The sequence below is a fragment of the Parasteatoda tepidariorum genome, chromosome 2 (assembly GCF_982258835.1).
Source record: "Parasteatoda tepidariorum strain Cologne lab strain chromosome 2, Ptep-v5.0, whole genome shotgun sequence".
In the NCBI taxonomy this organism is placed as follows: domain Eukaryota; kingdom Metazoa; phylum Arthropoda; class Arachnida; order Araneae; family Theridiidae; genus Parasteatoda; species Parasteatoda tepidariorum.
Genome location: NC_141756.1, coordinates 70,987,847 through 71,014,145, shown reverse-complemented (window position 1 = coordinate 71,014,145; position 26,299 = coordinate 70,987,847). Strand labels below are relative to the sequence as shown.

The window sequence follows — 26,299 nt, the reverse complement described above, 5'->3', positions numbered from 1 at the left end:
GTTAGCGTCTAGTCTACGATAATTTTGTTGTTTATCTTTCTTTCAACTCTTGCAGTGCTGGCGATCAACACCGAACCCAGGTCCTTATATTAAGGACAAATTGGGGAATATTTTATTGAAGTTTTAGATTTGGAGCTAATATTGGATTATTTGTGAATTATCGTCCAATTATTTCTCAAATTGTTTTTGTTCGTGTTTCTAATCTACACATCTTAATCATAATATTACGTAAGTAAGTTTGGTAATGTGTGTCAACATGAAATAAATATTTGCAATTTCTTACTACATTATTAGATTTAGTTATATATTGATTTATTTAAAGTTTTGATCGAAGTGAAAATTTAACGATTACATTTATAACGTTCATGTTTCTCAAATTATATTTTTTTTTTATAAATCTATTTGTTTCTTTTTTTTAAATGTTGTGGTCTTAAGTTGAAATACCAGAGGAAATCTCTACATTAATATTTTACCTAAAAATTGTATTAGGATTAGGTTTTAAATATTGCTCAATTTCATATAAGGATTAATTTTTTTATAATGTGTTTTAATTTATCAAATTTATCTCACAATTTAAGTCTAAATATAAAACTCAGAAAACATCTATAAAAATTATGAATCAATTTAGTATGTTTTTTTCCTTTCTCATTTACTGTTGAACCCAAATTAAAGAATAATTTGTTTCCTAAAATGTGCCTTGGTTTATTAATTTTATGTTTAAATTTATAAATTTTAGAATGTTAATAAAAATTAATAGAAAATGCTCTCTCATTTTTCGTTATCTTCCAAAGTTGACGAACAGAGAACTGCAATAATTATTTCCGAAGTAAATAATAAAATTACGTTATAAAATTTGGAAATAATTTCTTTTTTAAAGTGTGTCTTAATTATTAATTTTATTTAAAACGAACATTAAAGTTAAATATTTGACACAAAATTCAATGGATAACATCAAAATGTTTATTTTATAAAATAAGGCAAAATATTTTGGTATCTTAAGCTCTAAAAAATGTTTAGAAAGTTAAGTAAAATTTAAAAGGTTACATTTTCATATAAATTTGAATGGATTTTTTATGTATGCATATTAAGGAAAAACAATATTGATGGTAAATATATGTATTTTTGAGAAGTTATTAATTTTGCATTTAGATGATCATTGTTCCATGAATTTGACTCCCTTTCCTTGAAGTTCTTAAATAATATCCCTATTAATTCTCATTGTGAATTCTTTAAATTCTATTTAATTTGTTTTTAATTTTGTAACTAAATACATGGTGGAAAGAAAACAAACTAAATTATAGAAAACTGGTTTTGGGAATGTTAAATATGTTTTCTATTAACCTAAGCATATTCATTATTTTGTGTATTGGTTATGCTAACTATTCAGAAAATTATTTAAAAACTCCGTACTTTCCCATTTTGCCAGCACAAGTAGAGTCAGCTATTTTATGTGTTTATTTATATTTCTTTTAAAAAAATGATTGAATGATGAAAAATAATTATTAAATAAACGAAAACAACCCAGCTGAACTGGTGACTTTACTTTATATATTGGTCACCAGTTGGTTACTTAACATTGGCAACTTTTTCTTCTGCAAAGTGGAAAAGTACACAAAATTCTTTAACAGAGTTGAACGATTTGGTTACATTATTTGCTCATAATAATATCCAATTTTAGTTTCTGATGCATAATTATGCCGTGATCTTGTAAATCTTCTTAAAATTATATTTCATGTTGAGATTAATATCCTGAATTTATTAGAATTTAATTAACTTCGGATTAAAGAATATTTGTTGGGCCTCTTGTATTGAGCTAGTCCAAAATAAGTTTTTATTGTGAGTAATATGTGAATATTTTTTTCGTTCTAATTATCCTTTGGTTGTGTTAGTCTTCATTCAAAAAGTTTAATCTTTACTATTTTATAAATTTAGTTGCACATAAGTTAACATCGAATATAAATGGTTATGTAATTTAATTCTATAAACCATAGTAGAGCTTAATTTTATGAACTGCAATTCTCTATAAACTATGTTAAAGCAATTCCATGATACAAAGGAAAATATAAACATCCATGATATAAAGAAAAACATAAAAAATAAATATTTAATAGTATCCCTCTATAAACAAATTTCTTAAGTTTAAATTAATTAATTAAAATATAAAATCAACGATTGTAATTTAGAAGTAATTTAATACTGAAATAGCTTATTATAATTTTTATAGTTGTATTTGTAATATCCAGTCTCATCAAAATTCCAACATCAGTCAAAAGAGCTTTTTGCCACTTTCTTAATGTCATTTCATGTATATTTTCAGTGCTTCTTGTTAATTAAGTTTTTTTAAATTAATACATTAATTAAAAAAAAGCATTTATAATGTTCTATTTTTCTTATGTGCATAATAATGGCTTAGGCTAATGAAAAACATTCAACATAATGTTTGAAAATAATTTTTAAATCTAGCGTCAACACAATGTAATTGTCGATTAATTTTACAATCTGTATAAAATTTTATTTGTAAATAATAAATATTTATTTTAACAATTTTTAATTAAAAATTATTTTAAAATGTTAATATATATTGACCTGCTCCAAATATATATTACCATGGTCATTTGGTAAATTTAATTATATGGGAAATTATTTAACACAAAATTCTAATGCAAAGCCTCACATTTCCAGGTTATTATTCTGCCATATATAGTTTTAGTATTCATGAAATTATGGTAGTGTGTTTTGTGTATTGACAGTTAATAGGTTATTATCAGTTGAGTAAGTTCAGTAAGAGTACCAGTCCTTGATTGTGAACATTGTTTAATTTTTTATTGGTTTAAAATAATATGAGCAACAATGTCTTAGGCTCTAAACTGTCTCGAGAAAGACTAGGGTTCAATCCCCAATGGTGGCTTGAAGCCCACCCACCCAACTTCTTATCAATGGGACCAGCTTGCCTGGGAAGAAAAAATTGCCTATGCACAGTGTTGACCATATTGCCACAATCATGCTGTTACTCATGAAGTTGTGGAGCCTTAATTTCCATGGCCCACCGTGGGCTGTTGTGGGATTTATTTTTTTTAAAAGTTAATATAATGAGCAGTTTTAGATAAGTTTTTTTCCCTGTTTAGTTTCCTTTTCTATTTTAGTTATGAGAAAAAGGAAGGGGTACTTAATATAGGTCCTTAGTAGTGGTCTATAACCCCTTAACTTGTGCGTTCGAGTTAATTTGAGTGCGCGAAACAGGCCAAGCTGTGAACACTCTAGATAACTCGAGTGGCTTTGTATTTTATGATTCTACAATTTTTTCACACTCAGATATGATCAAGATTTGAAAATAACAGAGCAAAAACTAAGGAAAAGAAAAACTTTTATTGATATTTATCAATTACATGGGATTGTAAGCTGTAACACTTATTTACTCGAAAATGAAATATATCCTTTTTCCATGGAACAAAAGCGCAGTATATCAAAATTGCACACCGATGAAAAGTTGAACCCAGGAGAAGTGTGTTTTTTTACATGAAAAAAAAAATTTTTTTTGGCGTGTTTTTTTCAAAAAATCTGCATTAAGGGGTTAATGATTGTAAGAGAATTTTATAATTTTTTTAATCACCTATTTATTTTAAATTAGTAGGAAATAGTGTGAATTATTTCTCAAGTTATGGTAAATTATTTGTCTGTCAAGACTTTACAATTCAGTTTTTTTATTCCATTGAATTATACAAGTGGCTAACTAAATTTAGTGATTCTTTTACCTGTAAACTAATTATTAATTTATAATTAATTAATAATTCATTTTAATTAATGTCTATAATAATTACAGTAATAACTATTAATAATTATTTTAATTGATAATTTATTAAACTTTGTATTAAAAGGACTTAATGTATAAAATATTCGTATAAAATGTACCTAATAGTACTTTTGTTTTTAAGTATCTTATTAAGTATAAATTTTTTTTCATAGCATGGTTCAGAGACTGGTTTTAGTTTATATGAGTAAAATATGCTTTTTTCTTCCTGTAAAAACTTTTTATAAACTTTTTATATGCAAAAAATACGAGTCTTAATTTGTTATATGTTAAAGTTAGCTCTAAATGACCAGTTGTTAAATATATGAGTGTTCTATAGAAAGTTTTAACTTGTTATATGTTTAAGCAAGTAAAATAGAACAAAACCAATGGGCAAATAAAATATGTTGAAACACCTGTAATTATGAATACAATGCAGTAGACTGAATCAGAATCCTTGAATAGATCCAGGTGCCAATCTTGTGTGATAACAAATTTCATTCTTTTGTGAATGTCAGGCGAGATAAAGAGTTAATAGAAATTTATCTTGTTTCCTGAAATTTGATTTTTTACAAAAATATAAAGAAATATCTTTTTACATCATATATTATGTTCAAGTTCTATTTTATTAGTAACAATGAGCCTGATAATGTATACTAAAAACCAAACAATTAACTTAGTAGAAAAGTTCGAATATATCTGCTGCATGGCTGAGTGTTTCATGCAAATATTTTAAATTTAACATTGCTGAAGTCTAATTTATGTAAGAATAATTATTTGGTTTGATTTCTATGAGTTACATTCTTTAAATTATTTTATTCAGTAATTTATTTTATTTTTGTTCTTTAAGAATTAAAAAATATTTTTTTGAAAGTATTTTTGGCATTTTCTTATTTTTTATTTATTTTAAGTGTGTAATGCAGTAATTTATGATTTATGATGTTGTTTTTAAAAATTGATATAACCTTTGAAGCATTTTAATAATTTAGTAAACTTGCTCATTTAGTAGCTTTGGAAGATTTCTGTCATCATGATCTGAGGCAAAAAAATCACAATGCCTTGCAACTTTTGGGCAGCAGCCCAAAAGAAACTGTAAAGAAAGCTTTACAGAAGGGAATCAACTCAAAGTATATAACTCATAGCCACCTCTGGGCAAACCTCTACACATTTTTTTATTTTATTTTTTGAATGTGCAAGTTTAAAATTCATTCGACGCCTTGGCAATTGTAGTTTGCGCAACAGATCACAATATAGAAATATCTTCAGTACTTTTAAAATAATACTGGCATAAATGTTAAATTAAAAAAAAAAAAGATTTTGTAATATAAAGCCTGATATGGGGAATTATTAGTGTTACTTGGAATATAATAACTCTAATAAAACTAAGCTTCTTTCTGTAGTGTTTATATGCAGGTGGACAGAGCAAAATATAAAAGGTAGAACATCTTAAAAACTTATGACCCAAGGAAGAAAGGTACTTAGAGGCAATCTTAATGGCTTTAATTTGCTAATAAATTTGTGCAGTTGGTAGACAGAGACGTACTTTCTCTGAAAAAACATACCCTCTTTCCTTGTATTTGAAGGTTAAAAAATAAAAAGAGAGTTTAATCTAAGAAAGTCCGTTTTGTATTTCATTTTGTAACTCTTTAACTATTGTCTGCACAAATTAATTCGTATATTTAGGTTTAGACTCTTAACCATTAAGGTTGGATATTATAATGTAAAAATTTTATTATGAGATCAAATTTTATTCAAGTGTTATTTATTTTAATTTTTTTGCATGCACACCACACATTAATATTTCAACTGTAGATCCTAGCCTCTGTTCAGAATAGAACTTCCATTTCTGCAAAGGCTAACTGTAGTTTCTTTTTTGTTGCTTCATAAAGAAACAGTGTTCTACTGGGAAAAATTTGACCTTGTAGTTTATTAGTCAAAAAGTCAAATGTTTACTTTTTTAAGACATATTATGGCCATATCTTGTTTACTGAAAATGCTTCTTAATGAAGTCGTTTAGTTTAAATAAAGAAATTATTATTAAAAAGGTCCACTTGATTCTATTCTTCAGAACATTAATATCACTATTATAATAAAAATGTTTAGCAGCATAAAATAAGTGGAAGATTAAATTGCATTTTAGTTATATGAAAAAAATTTGTGAGATTAATTGCAAGAAATTTGCTGTTCTAAATCTAACTGGTTAAGTATGTCATTTTATGATTATTTAAGTTCGTGACATTAATGGTCAAAATATTGATAAAGATTTGCTATATTAAATTCATCTTAAAATGTATTCAGGCTATTAATCTTAGAATTTATATAGCATAAAAATTGAAATAAAGATTCTAATCCTTTTGTTTTGTTCATGAAAGATCATGATGTCTGTCTGCAACATGGTAAATTTTTATAATTTTGTCGTATAAAGCGGTTCTATTTACTAAAATTTCTTTAAATTGCCTTTTAAATTTCCGATGAAAAGTAATGGAAAGATATACATTTGTGTGAATGGACTTGAATTATGTACCTAATAGTACACTAATAAAATTATGATTTTTATTTTGTACAGTTTGAAATGGAAAACTGCCATTTAATGATCATAGTGATTTTTAAGCTAAAAGTGGCCATTGCTGGGCTGCTACCATGAGTAAAAATATTGAAAATATTAATTGAAAATTAACAATTAGAAATCTGTAGATTTTTCAGGATCATGTTTCTTATCTTTTGCAGTTATCTTAATCATATTAATTTTAAAATTTTGCATGCCTTACATTTCTTAAGACTTTTGTTATAAGAGTTATAATAATGTTCTGAAATTAATCCATCTGTCTTTTTATATTTATTTATTTTTATTTAAATATTTGCTGTATTACAGAAAAATAAATTATAACTTTAAGTTTCTATAATTAATTTTATTATTCAATTTTATAGACAATGGAGGCAAGTGCAGAAAAAATAGTTCCTGTAGAAGAGGCAGGATCCATTCTTGAGCAACAGCTTTTTGGTGTTTTTGATGGAATTATCATTTTAGTTCTGGCTCTTGGAACTTTGTTTTATTTCTGTCGCAAGAAGAAAGAAGAACCCGTTAGATCTTTTTCAATTGAGTAAGTATATTTAAAATCTTCGATAAGTAAAGTTAAGCTAAAATAGGGAGTTACCTGGTGCGCATACAAAGTTTGGTATACTGTAAAATTTTCTTGGAGCACCAATTAAAAAAAAAAAATTACATTCATACTGTATGAAAATATGAGATACTGGCAGTCAAACCAATTTAATATAGATTAAGGTTAGCAAATATCCCTGGGATATCCTGGTTGGTAGGGTGCTGAAGCCCATGTTCAATTAGGCGGGAGTTTGATCCCTGACGGCTGAAGTGTAGTAAATGGTAACTGGAGTACTTTAAACCTGTCGGTTCACAAAGTCTTTCATGTTCCCATTACCTCTAGGGGGTACTGAATTGTAGATTAATCATTCTCTGGTTCAGTTCAAAATTATGATCTGTGGATTAATGAATGGCTGTATGAATGGATCCATCCTATAAACGAGCTGTGACACGAGCTACTTAAAATTCAGTCTGCAATGTTTAATATTTTATGTATTGTCATGAAACTCATCTGTTTAAAAATTTAATGTAGATTTAACATATAATATAAAAATATATTCCACTGATTCCAAAACATGACATCAATTGTCATGATTTCATAAGAACTACATGGTTTTAGTTAAGCTGAAAAATTCAATTCTTACAACTACTATAATGGCAAATTATTTTTACGAACAATTTAATGAACACTTCTGCTGTGATTTACGATCTTCAGGTAAATATGGATCCTAAAAACTTGAGGTACCCTAGTAATCTTTCCTTTTATTTTTTCTTGTTTATCTTTCCTCAGATTTAGCTCCATCATTTGGTTCCATTATATTGAGTGTTTTCATAATAAGCACATGCAACCCATGATTAGTGATTTCAGTTGTATTTAAATTTATTTTTTGAAAAAAAATTAAGATTATTTTACTACACAAGGTTCTCATTGTTTTCATGGCCTTCAACTCCACCTCTTTTTTTCTTACAGTCCTTAAGTTTTGATTTAAAGATTTCCTTGTCTCTTTTGTTTCGATTTTTTTTTTGTTTTGAAAAAATTCTCTATATGATTGAATTTTGTAGGAAAAGCCAAGACATTTTTTTTACTTGAAAAGCATTCTTTTATGAATCTCAGTAATTAGTTTTTGAGTCCTCAAGTCAGGTAGAGGCTAAATAGCTTGATAGCTTATGAATGTTTATTAATTTAAATTTCAAATTGAAGAATTTTTATTCCCCCCCCCCTTAATTCTACTATCATTGAGGATTAATCTGCCATTTTCCTGACTGCTTCTATGTCATATATAGTTTTTTTAATTGTATTTCAAAAGGACAAGTAGAATATTTATCCTAAGTAAATACTGTTGAAACAAGCTGGTGTAAGTTAATGACACAAGCAATATTTAAAGTTATGCTGCCAGAATTTCCTAATGGAGTAGTGAAATTCTGACAGCAATTGAAAACAATTGGATTGAACAAAAGGTCAAAAGATATCCAAGACTACTCTTTCTAAATTAATTGGCACATCAGTCAGTCCTGTGCAAAATATAGATATTTTTATTTAGTATAATGTATTAACTTAATTATACAAAAATGACTGCATTTCTCTATGCAAAAATAATTAAACAGAAGTGTTTAAAAATTAAGTGAAATGTCAGATTTTGTAAATAAGCTCAAGAAATATTGCATAATTATTTATTTCAAATTAGCACTATTTTGTTAAATTAAAATTTTTATTAATCTATTGTTATGGCATTTAATATATATTTTCATATTGTGTATTTTCATATTTAATGTTTATTTTCATATTGTGTATTTTCATATTTAATGTTTATTTTCATATTGTGTTGACATTTAATATATAGTTACATATAAAATGTATTAATTATATATTTTATGTATAGTTAACAAACTTATGTATAGTATAGTTAACTTATAGTTAAATATATTTTAAATTGTGTTTCAACAGGCCCAACACATTTGCTACAGATGACTCCAGTTTTATCACTAAAATGAAATCAACAGTAAGTAATTCTCATTAACTTTTTATATGTATTTTCAGTTTCTCAATCAATGTTTATAATAAATAAGTATCTATTCCCCATACCTTTTTATTTAAAAAGAATAACTTAGTGAAAGTGAGTTAGCTTTCATAGATTGAGAGGTTACATGTTCCAATTCTAGTATAAAAGTGTTCTATATAGTCATGTTTATGTAAAATTTAATGCTCTAATGCAAATGATCTCAATTATTAATTATTTTAAATCAATTATTAATTATTTTAAGTCAATTATTAATTATTTTAAAACTTTATTTTAGGGTAGAAGGGTTATTGTTTTTTACGGTTCTCAAACTGGTACTGCTGAAGAATTTGCTGCCCGTTTAGCTAAAGAAGCTAATAGATATGGAATGAAAGCAATGGTTGCTGATCCTGAAGATTATGAAATGGTACACTACTAGTTTTTGATTCAATCAAGATCTGTTTTATCTGTAATTTGTCTTGATCTTATCTGTAATTTGATCTGTTTTGTAATGCTTTATCTTAAATTTGTTTATATGACTCTAAAACTTTTTTTAAAAAATTGAGCTACAACAGAGTGCAAATTTTCAAGGGCTGAATTATTTGATTGATTCTTAGATGTCTGTAAGGGTTCGAGAAAATTTTTTCCAATATAATTAGTAATGACTTTTGATTTTTGCATTGATGACTGTAACTTTTGTAACGCAGGGAAGAATAGTACAGTTTGATGTCATTTGAGCTGATGCATATTTTTTTTCAAAGCTTACATATTAGTTTTATAACTAAAAAAACTTTGATTACTTTAATAATTGCAGTGAAGTTAAGATATTCTGTGATTGTTTAGATTCATTCAATATGACTTCATTATTCTATTTTTAACTTGTTCAGCCTAATATTTTATATAATTATGCAACTTTTGAGTCATACATATTTGGTTCTGTAGTATTTTACTTTTGAGAACAAAATTTTAACTTAACTTTTCCTTTTTATGTGTAATAATGTTGTTGTTGCAAGTGTTTAAGTTTGGAATATTTATTTCAACATTTTGTTTAAAGAACATGTTCTCTTTTGGAGCACCAAAATCATTATTGTTTCCCTATCTAAGTTGATAATAACAATTGTGATAAATTATTTAGTACACACTCAGTTTTTAATGATTAGCATTCTGTAATTGAAATAATTTAATGGAGGATTAGCATTTATGATATTGTCTTATTATGTAAATTATGATAATACCATAAACATGAAATTTTTTTTTTTTACCATGCATATAAAATGTATTTATTCAGGGTTCGTAGTCATTTGCCCCTGATTTTCATGTTGTAAATTGTTTTGTCTCGATTTTAAACTTTTTGACCTGTTTTTCCTGATTTTTGTGTGTGTTTTAAACATAGCAATTTCTACTAATTCAAGTATGAATTTTAAAATAATAGATTTTAAGAATCTAGATTTTGGACTTTCGCTCTAACTTTTTTAAATTTTAACTAATTATGCTAGTAAAAAATCACAGAATTAAATTCTTTGAAATTGTTCACACTGTTAATCTTGTTTCAGTTTTGGTCATCATATTAAAAAGAAAATTAGCCTTTTGGCTGTAGAATTTTTTTAATATCAAAAAGAAGGAGGTCGGTTATAAGCAATGTTTATGTTAAGCTGTTAAAGCCCCATATAATATTTTTAATTGTATAAAAAAAAAGTCAGATTACTACAGCAAAAAGTCAAATTAAAGCAAAATTTAACATATATTACCTCCTTATTTCCATACGCATGTGAGATTTGTGTTTGCTTATTTTGTTGACAATTAGAAGAGGATAAGTTCAAATTTTCCAGAAGCATGCTTACTTATTGTAATTGAAGTTGAACGGCCTCTTACGTAATAGATTTTTATTTTACTCATTAAAAAAAATAATTGAAATAAACAAAAGACTTATCAGAAAAAAACTGTTATCACAAAAAGTAAACAACAGAAAAATTATGCTATTTATTTCCTATTTAAATATAATATTGATTTGATATCATGAAGATATGATTTTATATCAATTTCATTTCAAATAGTTTCATGCTGTTGTTAACTTTGACTGCAACATTCGTTACAAGGGATAAATGTTAAATATCAGTCATCAAAATAACAATCAATCTTTATCTCCAAAAAATATGTGCTTTTTTTTTAAGGAAGAGATATAGTTTAATTAAAACAAATGAGATTTAGTTTAGAAAATAGATTAATAGTAAACATTTTTGTTTTCCTAAGGTATTTTTAAAGTTTAATAGATAATATAAAAAAAATCTGGTTACATCATCATGTAATATTTAATTGTACATTTACGCTTAGTTAAATGTTTCTATGTTTCTTTAAGTGTTGAACTAAACTAGGCCATCTCACATGAATTCCGTATAAAGCGGAATTTTTAGCTGATGATGCAATTAAATTTATTGAAATTCCTAATTTGTCTTATACTGAGAGTTAGATTTTGTTGCTTATTTTGTTTGTCTTCAAATTTTTACTTAATTTCAGAAATTTTTTCTCTGAACTTTGGTTATATACTTACTTGAAGGGTGTTATAATTTATATAATTTTTTCATGATTGTTTAAAAAAATGCTATCAAACTAGATATTTTTATATTTATTATGATCAAATATTGAGAGCATTGATCATCCTATAAGATTCATTCTTTTTTACCACTTTATGAATCAGACTATATCATATAGGTTTTGAACATTCGGTTTAAATTCCATCTTATACAACTTTTCACAGGTTCCTTCAAAATTATAAGCCAATGTTTAGAATCCCATAAAGGTTCACTTAAAGTTTTTATTTATTTATTTATTTTATTATAAATGACTAAAATATTATATTATCACAATGACAAACAATGCAGTGAAGTGCCGTGAAATGGTGAGGTTAAAATGATAACCAAGTTGTTAACTAAGACGGCTAGTTTATTTGTATTTCTATAAATATTGTTTTAGTTAATTTTCTTTTGCGATTTATAATTAACAATAATAATAGATTATTATATTTAAGTATTTTATGTCTGACGAAGATATGCAGTTTTTAGTAAAATTAGGTAAATTTACATTTATATATTTTCAATTATTAATTTTTAGGAAGATTTGGCTAAAGTGCCTGAAATAGAAAATTCACTTGCTATATTTTGCATGGCGACCTATGGGGAAGGAGATCCTACTGATAATGCTCAAGAATATTATCAGTGGTTGCAGTCTGGTGAAGTTGATTTATCTGGCTTAAATTTTGCTGTATGTTTTATTTTCATTTGATATTTCATTGTTTTTATTTATCATGATTGCAAATGTTTTTTTTTTCTTTATTAAAAGAAATAATAGTTGAGAAATGATATCTAATATTCTATGCTTTATTTGTCTATTTTAAATGAATATGTTCTTTATTTTTTATTTTTTACGTCTTCTTCTCATACATTAATTTAAATTTAAAAAAAATATATATATAAATATATTTAAATTATTTTGCAAATTATGCACAACTTTCAAAATTAAATTTTTATATCATTTGCTTTAAATTTAATTTAACAAGAGTAAATTTAAAATGAGAAACTACTTCTGATTGGAACCATTTATTGAATTGTAGTTCGTATAAATTTGTGCTTTTTTCTTACTTTAGAATATGTTATTAAAAGAATTCATATGACTCTTATAAATTATTTTATTTTTATTTGCAAATTATATTTTAAAAATGTGTTTAAATTATTTTACAATTAGTGATTTGTAAAGTATTTTAAAACTTAACTCATTTCTTATTAATAATCTGAATAGAGAACTTTCATAACATATTTTAAATGTCTATATTAACAACAGGTAAAAGCATTGATTTAACTTAGATTATTCAAAAACCAATACCAAATCTTCTTAAAATGTTTTAGTAAACGTACTGGTACAATTTACAATAAAATATTGTTTTACATTTAGCAATAGTTTTGCTTAAAAAATAAGCCTGTAATTGTTTAAGACTAATAGATCTTATTTACTTTTGTATATTACCCTCACATTATTTGTATTTTATGGGTATATATCATAGCTGAAAAAATTGTTAAGTAGTAAACTTCATACTGGTTTTTCAGGTATTTGGTCTTGGTAATAAAACATATGAACATTACAACTCAATGGGAATATATGTTGATAAGCGACTAGAGGAATTGGGTGCTACAAGAGTATTTGAGTTGGGTCTTGGAGATGATGATGCAAAGTATGTATTACTTATGTGATATACAAAATTTTAAACCTTTGGTGAAGTTGTTTTAGTAATATACTCAGTTAGTGAAATACCATTCCAGATGTTATATTGTTTTTGTAATATGAGTCATTTTATTTTTGTTTATATTTTTAGTTAATAGGGGATGGAGCCAATTTGGCACTTCTCATTTTTTTGTTGCTCTGTAATTTGAAAAAGGAACTTACTAAAAGTGTTGAGTGTTTATGACTTTTCACCATTTGATCCACTTTAACTGCTTATTTACCAGGGTATCCACGCATCTGGAAAGTCATGAAAAATCATGGAAAGTCATGAATTTCGGTATTGAACAAAATTTGTCAGAAATGTCATGAATTTAACTATTTTTGAAAAAAAAAATCATGGAAAGTCATAGATTTAGGTCGCTGAAAAATTTTATTTTTAAAATGGAATCCCTCCCCAATTTCATGGTGTTCCGAATATCTGAATTTGTAACAAAATCCCCACTTTGAGTCAAATTTTATTAAACTATAAAAAGTTTTAATCATTTTCTTTAAAAATTATGCTGTTCTTTCGAAAAATGAAAGAAAAAACATCATTTCTAGAGCGAAGTTTCTTTTAAACTTATGTGTCTTCAGAATTATTATTATTCATCTTTTTTTTATTTTATCAATTTAAAATTCTAGCTGAGGCAAGCCAGTCATTGGCAAATATTTTTAATTCCGAAATGAGAGCAGAAAAATCAGGAGTATTTCTTTCCTTTCTGTTTATTTGCTCAGCTATTATTTTTTCAGCTATTTTATTGCTTCAACTCTTTCTTTACTCTGTTTTTTAAATTTAAAATCAATAAACATGCAGATGTAGAGTATAACAGTTTTGGTTATACCTATCATTTTAATTAATGTTATTATAATGCTTTTTAAATTTATTATTCTGTTTTTGTCAGAGAAAATAGTAACTTCGTTAAGTCATGAAAAGTTCTTGGAATTAGGCATGGAAAGTCATGAATTTGAAAATCTAAAATGTAGCAGATACCCTGATTTAATCATAAATATATTAGCCTTTTAGAAATGTATGTATAGAACCTTATACCTAGAATGACTGGAAGGGCCAGAGTCGCCCCTTAGGTATTTTGGTAGACATTTCTTTACCCCAGGTATTTTTGGGTATAAGTTAACCTATGGTATTTGTAAGGTACCCTAGTTTCAGTAGAATATTTCAATACATTTTTTAATTATTATTTATAGAGAAAAGAAACTAAATTATCTGAAAAACTAATGTATACATATAATTGAATTGAATGTTTTTGTTAACCAAATTGAATAAATAACCTTATAATTTTGATGATCAAGTCTGTAATATATTATGTTAACCAAATCGAATAAAATACCTTATAATTTTGATGATCAAGTCTGTAATATATTTTTGTTAAATTAATTATTATATTTTAAGATTTTGCATAGCTAATTTATTCTACACAAACAATCTGGGAAGGTCCTAACTGGCCCCTTCAGTCTTCCTAGGTATAGAGCAATGTTCAGCCATTCTAGCGTTAATATTTCTCGGAATATAAATACAATTAACATTTATCCAAGTTTCTTGTTACATTAAAAGTCATAGTCCATACCTACTAATAGCTACATTCCTAAAATGTTTTACTTTATAGTAATATATAGAAAAAATTTCTCAAGTGTCTACTTTATCTTTTTTCTTTTCTTATTATAATGAATGATATACAGGGCCGGATTAACCTATAGGTACACTAGGCATGTGCCTAGGGCCTGCGAAATTCAGGGTCCTACAAAAAACTTGGGAGAAAAAATAATTTAGCTTTAAAAACAACAAGTGTATTTTGCACAAAATGATGAAGATACAAATAAAAATATAATATTTTTCGGTAATAAATTATTTTGCAGAATCTTATGATCTAATATATTACTTTTTTGCGAATTTTGGATTCAACGAAATCTTGTATTATGCTGTTGAATTCCAAACTACGCAGATTTTAGCATATATTTTGAAAAGAGGGGAGGAGTGGAGCCCAAAAACGGCTATGCCTAGGGCCTACAAAAGGTATAATCCGGCTCTGATGATATATGTTAATTTTTCTCTTTACATTAACTAGTTCTATATGTTTATTGGCTATATATCTTTATACTTTTTGTTTATAGTATTGAAGAGGATTTCATTACTTGGAAGGAAAGATTTTGGGGTGCTGTCTGTGAGCATTTTAATATTGAAAGCTTCGGAGAAGATGTTAATCTAAGACAATATGAGTTGGTCATTCACGATGAGATAAATGAAGAGAAGATTTTTACTGGTGAACATGCAAGATTGAATTCCTATAGAAACCAAAGACCGTAAGTGATTTATACTCACTTCATGTGTGTGTGTGTGTTTTTTTTTTTAAATTTATGATTTTTATTAGCAATGAACCAAGAAATTGTTTTAATAGTTCTTGAAAATTTTAACATTACTATATTTTTATATATTAGCTACATAGTATTAACTACCTAAGAAAAATTCCCTTTATCACTTAATACATATGTTGATTTAAAAGCACTTCTTATAGCGTAAAAATATTCTTTCTTTTTAAAAAAAAATAACCATTAAACTTCTCATTTTTATTTTGCTCATATTTGAAAGAGATTTGAAAAATGAGATAACCATTAAACTTCTCATTATTAATCATAATCTTTTAAAAAGTACTTGTAGTTTTAGCATGTAGAAATTTTTTAAGATTACTATTATGAGAAAAATATTGATTGTTTTTTTTTCTGTCTTTGTCATGTATTAAAATTAGTTTTCAAATTCATTGATGTAATTATTATTTGAAATATAACTAAGTTATAATTTTTCAGACCCTTTGATCCTAAAAATCCATTCTTAAGCACTCTTATTGAAAACAGAGAGTTGTACACCGGGGATAGATCATGCATGCACATTGAGCTGGATATAACTGGTTCAAAAATTAGGTAAGTAGCTGTTACTATATTGGATTTGTAGATTAAAAAGAAGGTGTTGGATGAAATTATGCGTAATGTTTTTATTTTAATTTCGACTCGGATATAAACTGAAGCATTTTATTTTATATTTTAAAACCGTTGTTGAACAGTCGACCCAAGTTTGGGCTTACACGGCTACCAAAGTTCAACTCTGTATCCTTGTAATTTTGAACGCAATCCAGAAGACAAGGGAACTCTTGGATCAAGTATTAGGAGAGATATGCTTTCGTGGAGGACTTTTTGATGAAACTTATCCGTATTTGCTTGACATGGACAGGAAAGCCACGAAACCCTTCCACAGTTAGCATGATGTCAGGGGGACTCGAACCCATGATCCATCTACCACTAAAGATATTTTATGTCAGCTGTGTGGTCGGTGCGACCTTTGGTGCTGAATTTCTTTATATCAGCCATCTCTGGGAATCGTACCAAGATCACCGCATCCCCTGAGCCACCATGGCTCATTCTAAAGCATTAAATCAAATTTTAATTTTGAAGGTACTCTTTTGAGGATCATTCTATTCAAAAAGACTTGTTTTTAGTGTTTTATTGAATTATTTAGCTCTGCAATAAGTTTCTTTCAGTTGTGATATTTTGTAACACCTGTTTTAACTGAACGGTATATTAAGTTAAATCCTATATTATTTTGGAAATTTGTCAGATCTAAATATTCTGAATATACTAAGTTCCAACTCAGATTATATCTTAAAAATGAGAGGGATACCTCATTGCTGGAAAGATTTCTATGGAAAATTATATTTGGTTAGGGAGCTCTGCACTAAAAATTGTATTTTATTTAAACTTCTTTGAGAAACAAAATATACAGAGAAAATCTTTAGTTATAAATCCTTTTATTGTTTATAATTCTTAATTTATCAATATTTTATAAGTTTTTGTTGACCTAAATTGAAATTTTGTTAAGGGCTATTTAAAAAGTTCTCTTTTAACTTAATAGAGTATTACCAGAAGGATACTATCACTAAATTTTAATAAATGAAAATTAAGACTGTAAAAATCATAAATATATTAGTTTTACAAAATTATAACAATTTCTGAAGTCTTAATTCTATAATAGCACACAAATTTTTCTGCTCAAATATGATTTGTCAGAAAAATTTCCAGAAACACACTTTGAGAGAAGCACACAATTTTTTATCATATTTTTAAATTTATATGCTGAGTTTGTTCACACTTCTATTGGTTTTTCTAAGATTGTTACATTTTGCAGAATATTTTTTATACATTTCTAAATACATTTGGGTTTTTATTTATTTATTTATTTTTAATTTTAGAATATATCATAATATATTTTAAGCCTGGCTTCTTGCTTAGTATTTAAGTACAGTCCAATTCTAAGTAAAAGGTTTTATGTGATGTATGAGTAAATTAGCCTTAAAGCCATGCTTTTTATCTTTTGCCCACAATGAAAATCTATAAATCCCCAAAAATCATTTGAACTGTTAAAATCTTAATTTTCTCACTCTGATGGTTTAATATGCTGTAGAAAAAGTTTAATATCTTCAGAATTTAGTGATTTGACTGAATAAAACTGTGTTGTATAGTTAAAACTAAAATATAAGAGCTTTGTGCAAGAAATCTCACTTTCTTAAAGCTGTTATTTAGTGTTTTTTTAATAGCCTATATATTTTAATAATTATAATTTTTTTTTAAAAAAGGGATCAATGGTACTGTTTTATGCTCTGCTGATAATGGCTTGAAAGTATTCTCATGTTTTCTTTTTATCAATTTTCAAAGGTATGAAGCTGGTGATCATGTAGCTGTTTATCCCACCAATAATCCTGAACTTGTTGAAAAGATTGGAAAGCTCTTAAATGTGGATTTAGACACTGTATTCAGTTTGAACAATTTAGATGGTTAGTATCACATACATATAACCAATATGTTTTACTTAACTAGTGAGCTAATGTTTGAACCAGTCAAATTATAAATAATAGTTATAATTTTTATTTATAATTATTTTTAAACATAAACTTTGTTTTTTAGATATGTAGCTTTGTATTAATAATTTTTTGCATTAGAGATACTTTAAATTTTTTTCTCAGATCGTTGGAGGAAAATAATTTTAGTATGAGTAACAATTTTTTTTAAAATAAAATTTCTAGTTTATTTTGGTCAAACACTCAAAATTAAAATTTATATATAAATGGGAATGTGATAATATAGTAATCAATAAAATTAGTTAAAAGAAATATTAATTTTTTATATTTTAGCAAAATAAAATACTAAAGAGTCCTTTCTTTGTTATGGCACTTCATATGTCTATTAGTTTTATTGACTATATGTAATTTCTTTTTAGTGAAATTTTTTAAGTTTGTTTGGTGGTATTTTAGATTAATCTCTGAACTTCTTTATTTTAAAGGGCATTATGAATTTAAATCATTCTTCAGATTACAAGAAAACATTTGATTGTCTCTAGTTATTGAAAATAGCAATTTTTAATTTATAAAGTAACTTGTGAAATTTTGTGTCTTAATATATTTCCAAATATCCTAAAATATTTCCACTTTTAATTTTTGAAATATATTTTTCTTCAGAGGATAGTACAAAAAAGCATCCATTCCCATGTCCGACTACTTACCGTACTGCATTGCTGCATTACGTAGACATCACAAGTGTTCCACGTACTCATGTCCTTAAGGAAATTTCAGAGTATGCTGAAGATGAAGAGGATAAGAAAATGCTAAAATTGATGGCTACCTCTTCAGAAGAAGGAAAAGTAAGTTTTCTATTTGAAGTAAAATTTTAAAAATGTATTCAGACTGCATTTTTTTAGATTTAATTTCACAATATTGTTATTTTTATGAAAAACTAGAGAAATTATTCCAAAAATCTTCAACTGCGAGTTGTAGTTTTTTTCAGATTGAATAGTATAGTGATTTTACAGTATTTTGTGTTTCTCATTCTATAAATCAGAGGTGTTTGATATTAAGTCATAGAAAATATTTACATACTTGCCAAGTTTTTTAACGAAGACTCCTGTATTTTACGACTATCTCCTGTTTACCAGTTTATTCTCAAATTTCCTCAAATTTGTTGAAGAAATCTGAAAAAAAAAAATTGGGATAAATATCTACTGATGGCAAAAATATTTTTTTGTCCTCAACAGATGGTGCTGTAGAATGTTGAGTGTTGAGTTTAAGTAATTATTTACGAAAATGTTAAAGCATATTTTCTTTATTCTGAAAATTTATGCTATTCAAGGTGTCAATTTATGTATGACCTTAATTTTCCTTAATTCATTGTGATTTAAGGGCTGTTAAAAATTATAATTTTATTTATAGTCATACAGTTATCAGCTTTAACAGTAATCAAACTTTTAAAATAGTTACAAGTTTTTGATTTTATTTAAAAAATTTTTTTAATTTGAATTTTCCAGCTTTGCATATTTTTACATAAAGGTGAAGTCTTATTTCTATGTTTTATAAAGTGCTAAAGTAAATTTTGGTATTGTATCATGTTTATTGAAAACTTGCCATTTATTAATACCAGCAATTTCTTCTTTTTTTTCTTAGCATAAATACTTAGAATGGGCAGTTGAACACAGTAGAAGTATAATACACATCCTTGAAGATATTCCATCCTTAAAGCCTCCTTTGGATCATATTTTGGAATTGTTACCTAGATTACAGGCTCGATATTATTCCATCTCATCTTCACCTAAAGTAAGTTATAAATTTTTCTTTGCATTAAGTTTACATATTACTTAAGCATTCATTAGAATTTTAATTAAATTTTTAAATTTGTTTCTATATTATCTTTCCTTACGTTTTCTTCTTTTTTTTCTATTTACAGACAGGTTATAATCTTAATATTGGATATATAACTTTATTTTACAGCAAAACTTGTAATCTTTTAAAAATAATTGTTATAAATATAGGTTTTCTTTTTGCAAGATAACAAGAAGATGAAATTTTTCGTATCACACTGAATGTTATCATATTTATGATTTAATAAAATTGTAAATAATTATGTAATTATTAATAATTATTAATATGGATGAGAAGTAAACTTGAAGTATTTCTGGACCGTTAAGGGTTAATATTGTCACATATTATAATAGGTTATTAAAAATGAAATATATATTCAAAGTAACTTTGATATTACTTGTGGTGGCTAACTTTTTGAAGGGAGCCACAATCTTAAAAAAAATAATGTTTTAATATGTTATAAAAGTTGGAAATAACACATAAGTGAATAAAACTCATGGGAAATATTTACCTAGAAGAAATGTAAAAAGCTTTCAAAAATATTCTCTTATATTTTAACAGTTGTAATATTATTTAAATAAGATTGCAATCATTTATTTCTAGGCTGTTTATTATGCATCATTTTTAAATGTATGTAAACTTATAATCCAATAATTCAAATACTTTAATATATTAAGTAAAACTTTATTTTACAATAATAAAATTTTATTAATACTATTAAATTAAGAAATCACATATTAAATTCACAATTTATTTGGTATATAAAACAAACTAATTGGATAATATGTATGTTATTGTTTGCAAAAAACATTTGACTATGCTATATTAAATTTGTTTAAATTTTAGCTATTCTTGCTAAACCATTTCAGTGTTCTCTGTAGAAATAAAAAAAGGCAAAGCCCTTCCTCTTAGAAAAGGGCACTTTTAGCTTGGCTCCATAAAAATTTCTCAAAATGTGTAATATTTTGTAATAACTGAATTTTGTAGTCAATAATTTTTAAATTACCCTCTTATACTATTTATGTGTATGTTTTAAAAAATTTATTCTCTCTCATTATCAAATATGAGAAAATTTGCAGTTTATAAAAGAAATTAAAGGCATGCTAAAAGGCAAGCATTATGCATACATTTAAAACCACTTACAAAATATTAACGTACTTAGCCCTGAAAAAAGAGATCCTTATAAAAATTTAACCAGTTGAGAATATTTTTAACAAACTAAATATTTGTAATAGAGAAATCAGATAGTTTTACCAGTGTGTAATTAGTATTTAAACAGTGAAATAATTATTTTCAAAATGGAAAATGAATAAAAGGACACTGTTTTTAAGGGATGGCTGCATATATTTACAAAATGGCAAAAATAGGGTGCATTTATAAAGATTGGGAGATTGGTAGGGCAGGCTGTCTTTTTAAAAAGGCTTAAGGAGAACACTGCAATGGTTCATTTTTAGTTTCTTCCTAAGTCTTTGTAGAAATAGGTTTTCTTCTGGTCAAAATGTCAAACCTATTTTGTAGAGTATGTATATTGTATTTTATTCATTAGTCATTTACATGAACAATATTTAAAGACTTGACATTGTTTTTTTGCATTTTCAGATTTACCCTACCTCAATACACGTTACTGCTGTCTTGATAGATTATATGACAAAAACCAATCGTCATAATACAGGTGTCACCACTGGCTGGTTCACAACCTTGAAACCTTCTAATGGAAATATCACTAAAATACCTATTTTTGTTCGTCGCTCTCAGTTCAGACTTCCCAGTAAATCGCTAACTCCTGTTATAATGATTGGGCCTGGTACTGGTTTAGCACCTTTTAGAGGTTTCATTCAAGAAAGAGCATTTTTGAAATCAGAAGGTATGGCAAAGTTTTGCGCTTAATTTAAATAGTTATTAAATTATAAGGAGCTGTAATTAAATTTGCGTTATAGTAAATATATTGCATATAAAATTGTTAATTATTAATTAAATGTAAATTAAACACAGAAACTAAATACTGGATCAAATTTAGTGAGTTATATTATGTATTCAAAGGCCAATTCCTATGTAGTGGAATTGATTTTTAAAGTTTAAGCTTAGGTTTTAGAAGTTATCCCTCACCTTAGATAAGTTTTTGCTTCTATCTTGAACTTACTAAGAGATTAAGGACTGGGAAACTTAAACATTGTTATCCAGTCAAGTATTGTTGACATTTTTTTTTTTACTGAATTGAATAAAAAATGTCATAAAAATAGCCAATAGGAACAATGTAATAATTTTTGTATAAAAAGTAGAATTTTTATATGCTATCTAGGCATGCTAAAAATTATTTTCTGTGTAGCTTTCACCCTGAATCGAATGCGTAGAAATAATAGCTTATCTAAAATGCTCCCTTGTTATCCAGTCAAGTAGTGTTGACATAATTTTTTTACAGAATTAAATAAAAAATATAACAAAAATGGCCAATAGGAACTATGTAATAATTTTTGTATAGAAAGTACAATTCTTATATGCTATCTAGTCATGCTGAAAATTGTTTTCTGGGTAGCTTTCACCCTGAATCGAATGAGTAGAAATAATAGCTTATCTAAACTGCTCCCTTATTATCCAGCCAAGTAGTGTTGACATAATTTTTTTACTGAATTGAATAAAAAATATACAAAAATTATTACATAATTCCTATTGGCTGTTTTTTTTAATAAGAAGTACAATTTTTATATGCTATCTAGGCATGCTAAAAATTGTTTTCTGAGTAGCTTTCACCCTGAAATTAATGAGTAGAAATAATAGCTAATATAGAATCCTCCCTATGAAACTAATTCTAAATATTGATTTTGAAATAGGCAAACCTGTTGGTGACACTATTTTGTACTTTGGATGCCGTCATGAAAAACAGGATTACTTATATGCAGAGGAGCTGAAGAAGTATGTAGATGAAGGAGTGCTTACTCACCTTCATTTAGCTTTCTCTAGAGATCAACCTGAAAAGAGATATGTAACTCATCTTTTAAGAGAGAACAAAGCTGAAATCTGGAAAGTGATTGGTGAACAAAATGGTCACATTTATGTTTGTGGGTAAGTTAATGCTGCATACCTTTTTCTAGTAAAAATTTTAAATTTGAAACAAATAAAATCCTTACATTTAACATACTTTGAATTTTAATCCTGAATAGTTAAAAATTATTTTGGCACATTATTTGAATTTAATTTTATGTGTTTAATTTCGTAGTGTAGTTGTATTCAACTTACTAATAGGAATATATTGAATAATATTAATAATTTTTTACACCTTTCAAACAGTTATGAGTTTTAGTTCAGGCCCAATTATATATGCCATCAGTTTTGTTTGAAATCACTATTTCAAATGTTTCCTCTTCAAAATGGTTTTGTGATTAATACTTTTATGGGTTAAAAGAGATGTTTAAATTAATTTAAGGAAATTTAATTTTGTCTCTCATTAAAACGAACCGAAAGAATGCAATGATGTATGTAAAAATATTCAATATATTTCATGTGACTTCCATTAAAATCAACAAAAGTTGTAACTCAATTACTAATAAATCAAAAAATAAGTTTTAACTCTGTTACAATTTATATTATAATAATGCTTGCATATTTTTTCAAAACATTTTCTATAATGCTTATTATTTTAAGCCCATCAACTTTGCAATCTAAGCACTTATGCATTTTAATATATTAATACTTTTTGGGTGAATAAATATTACAATCTTTTTATAGCTTCTTCCTGGTTAAAAAAAGTTTTTTTTTGCAAAATCTATTACAAATAATTTAAAACTTAATGTTCAATTTTAAATTGCTGCTGCCTTAACTGCTGCCTTCTAAGTAACTGACTTGCAATAACAATAAGATAAACACATATAAAACTAATATAAGAAATGAACAATGGACATAATCAAAGAAAACTTACCTGATGAACTATGTTATAAGGCATTTAAATTACTATTGTAAATACCTTTTTAAATTCATTTAAAAAGTCTATTGCTGTACACTTTTAACCTATTAAATTGAAAAAGTAATTATTAAGAAAGATAATTATAAATTTAATGCATTGTAAAGAAATGATTAAGTTTTAGAATTTTTTTTTAATGTTTTGTGTGTTCATATAGTAAATAAACTTATCTATTAGCAATGCAGAGCTCATTCTAGGCAGAAAAAGGGGCAGGGTGCAAGAGTTTAAATAAAGGGCATTATTATTCTAAAAAGGCAGTAATTTCTTTCTATGTGATTTACATGTTCTATTAAAAAACATTGTCAATTAGTTAAAGAAATTTTTTTATTTTTACTTTGCTTAAAGTAGCAAAGCTATCATATTAATTAAGAATTTTTATTAATAAATTAACATATTTTAAAGGGTTAAGGAAAGAAAGAGCAAAAAGGGTATGGAGTCTTATACATCAGGGCACTAATTTACTTCAGGGGCAACAGGGTTGATTCCTTTGACTAAAAGGGCAGCAGGGTGCTGTGCTCTGTTTACCCTGCCTAGAATGAGCTCTGGCAATGCTTAACTAGCTGTTAATTTTTTATACACATCTTTTATATCAATTTTTTGAGTATTTCTTAATAATTTACAATGTGACTTAAAATATATATGCATATAGTGTATTAAATTTCTATAATTATTTTGTTTCAGTGATGCTAGGCATATGGCTAAAGATGTTCACAACATTATTTTGGAAATCGTAGAAGAATTTGGCCAGAAATCTAAGAGTGAAGCTGAAGCTTATATCAAGAAAATGGAATCCCAAAGAAGATATTCTGCTGATGTGTGGAGTTAACCATTTAATTTTTCATAGAGACTATTCAATTAAGCTATTATCTCTTTCTCTAAACTATTCTATGGTTTAGTTTATCATGAATTACTTTTAATCATGTCTATTTATTTTTTATAAAGAATGAAATTGAATATCTGTAACTTGATATGGGAGTTAATCATTTATTTGAAAATACATTTGAACAACTTTTCAATGATTTTAGTCCCCATCTCATATTTTTACTGTACAATCTGTTTTGTATATTCTTGTGAGTACAAATCTATATTTTGATTAATTTTCTTATTTTTAGGTGCTTTGAATATTGAATATTAATATTTTTCTGCTGTAAAAAGGTTGTGGAAATTGTACAAAATTTTTCTAAAAATTGAATCTTAGTGGATTTTAAACTATTGATTTATAAAAGAATTATGATTTTTATATTAATTTTACTTGAAAATATTAATGCGACTTGTGTATTGTAAAAGTTGTATTTTTACCTCAAAGCTTTTACTTTAAGTTATTTGTTGCTTATGTTTTAATTTTAATGTTTTATTTTGTACAATCAAGCATTTTAAAATAATTTTTATAGTCCTTATTGTTTCCCCTCCTTTTGTAGCGATTTTTTAACTTTGAAATTATTTATTATGTATGACTCCATAAAATTATATTTCTTTAAACAAAATCATACGAGGTGTACAAATGGTTACTTGAGCTGATATAATGTTATACACCTATTTAAAGTTTTTAAGCAGCATAGAAACTACAATATTTTGCTGCATAGGTTTTAATTTTTTTAAGAAATTGAAAAATTATTCACATATTTTAGTTTTAGCAAGACATGAGCTTCAGTATTCTTTTTAATCTCTTAATTTCAAATAAGATAAAGAAGAAAAATTATCATTAAGAAACATTGGAGTTGGGTCATTTCATTATTGCTTTTAACGTTTCAGTACACTTTATAATTTACTTTTTGGTTTTGGGAAATATATAGCACACTAATCGAGCTTACATACTAATGAAACATTACCAATTAATTATTTCAATATATTGGCTAACCTAGTTTATATACAAATCCAGTGCCTTAACATACTGATAGTTATAAATAGATTATTTATCTAAAATCAGTGATATATATCATGCATTCCATTTCATAAATATTTTATTAAAAAATTAATAAAAAGAATAATTGTTCTAAAGCTCCCATTCTTATAGATATTCAATGATTTATTTTCACAAGTCTTTCATAAACTTTGACTTCACACCCATTTTTATGTCACCTCAACAACACCTTCAATCAATGCTTTTTGTTGTTGCATGTTTAAGAGTTTATTGTTTATATTTGTTATGGGCTGGTTTAAAAATAGGCTTGCTAAGAAGTATTTTCAAGCCCTTTTACGAGGTAAAACTGTTTGAGTGTATTCTCATTTCTTTTGGAAGTTGTGCCAATATAGCAAAATGCGAAGTATCAAGTTTTAATCAGTTAAAAGAATTGTTTTTTGTGTTTCTCAATTATGTATTTTTTTTACTTGTGACTGAAGATTATGTATGTATTTGATTATTGTGTTTCATATACGTAGTAAATGCATCTTTGGTGGAAAGAATTGAATTTTGTTGCTTAGTTGTAAATAAAAAATATGTGTCGTGTATATGGCATTAGTTCCTTACTCTTAAAACTTACATCAGGGTTTCCAAAAGTGTGTTTCCAACCAATGTTAATC

The 26,299-nt window shown here is 26.2% G+C and overlaps 1 protein-coding gene across 2 annotated transcripts; it reads left to right on the top strand.

The window, feature by feature from the left end:
• On the top strand, nt 1–26,227 carry Cpr (Cytochrome P450 reductase). Of its 2 annotated transcripts, none has more exons than XM_016072908.4 (14): nt 1–228; nt 6,716–6,888; nt 8,833–8,887; nt 9,183–9,311; nt 11,993–12,142; nt 12,982–13,106; nt 15,263–15,451; nt 15,953–16,066; nt 17,852–17,970; nt 18,652–18,833; nt 19,630–19,779; nt 21,424–21,688; nt 22,653–22,884; nt 24,461–26,227. In XM_016072908.4, the coding sequence occupies exons 2-14, from the start codon at nt 6,719–6,721 to the stop codon at nt 24,603–24,605; spliced, it is 2,025 nt and encodes a 674-aa protein (XP_015928394.1). In that variant the 5' UTR covers nt 1–228; nt 6,716–6,718; the 3' UTR covers nt 24,606–26,227. The 2 variants fall into 2 exon arrangements, with proteins under 2 accessions (XP_015928394.1, XP_015928396.1); XM_016072910.4 differs by having other exon boundaries at nt 1–232.
• Nucleotides 26,228–26,299: the final 72 nt, after the last annotated feature.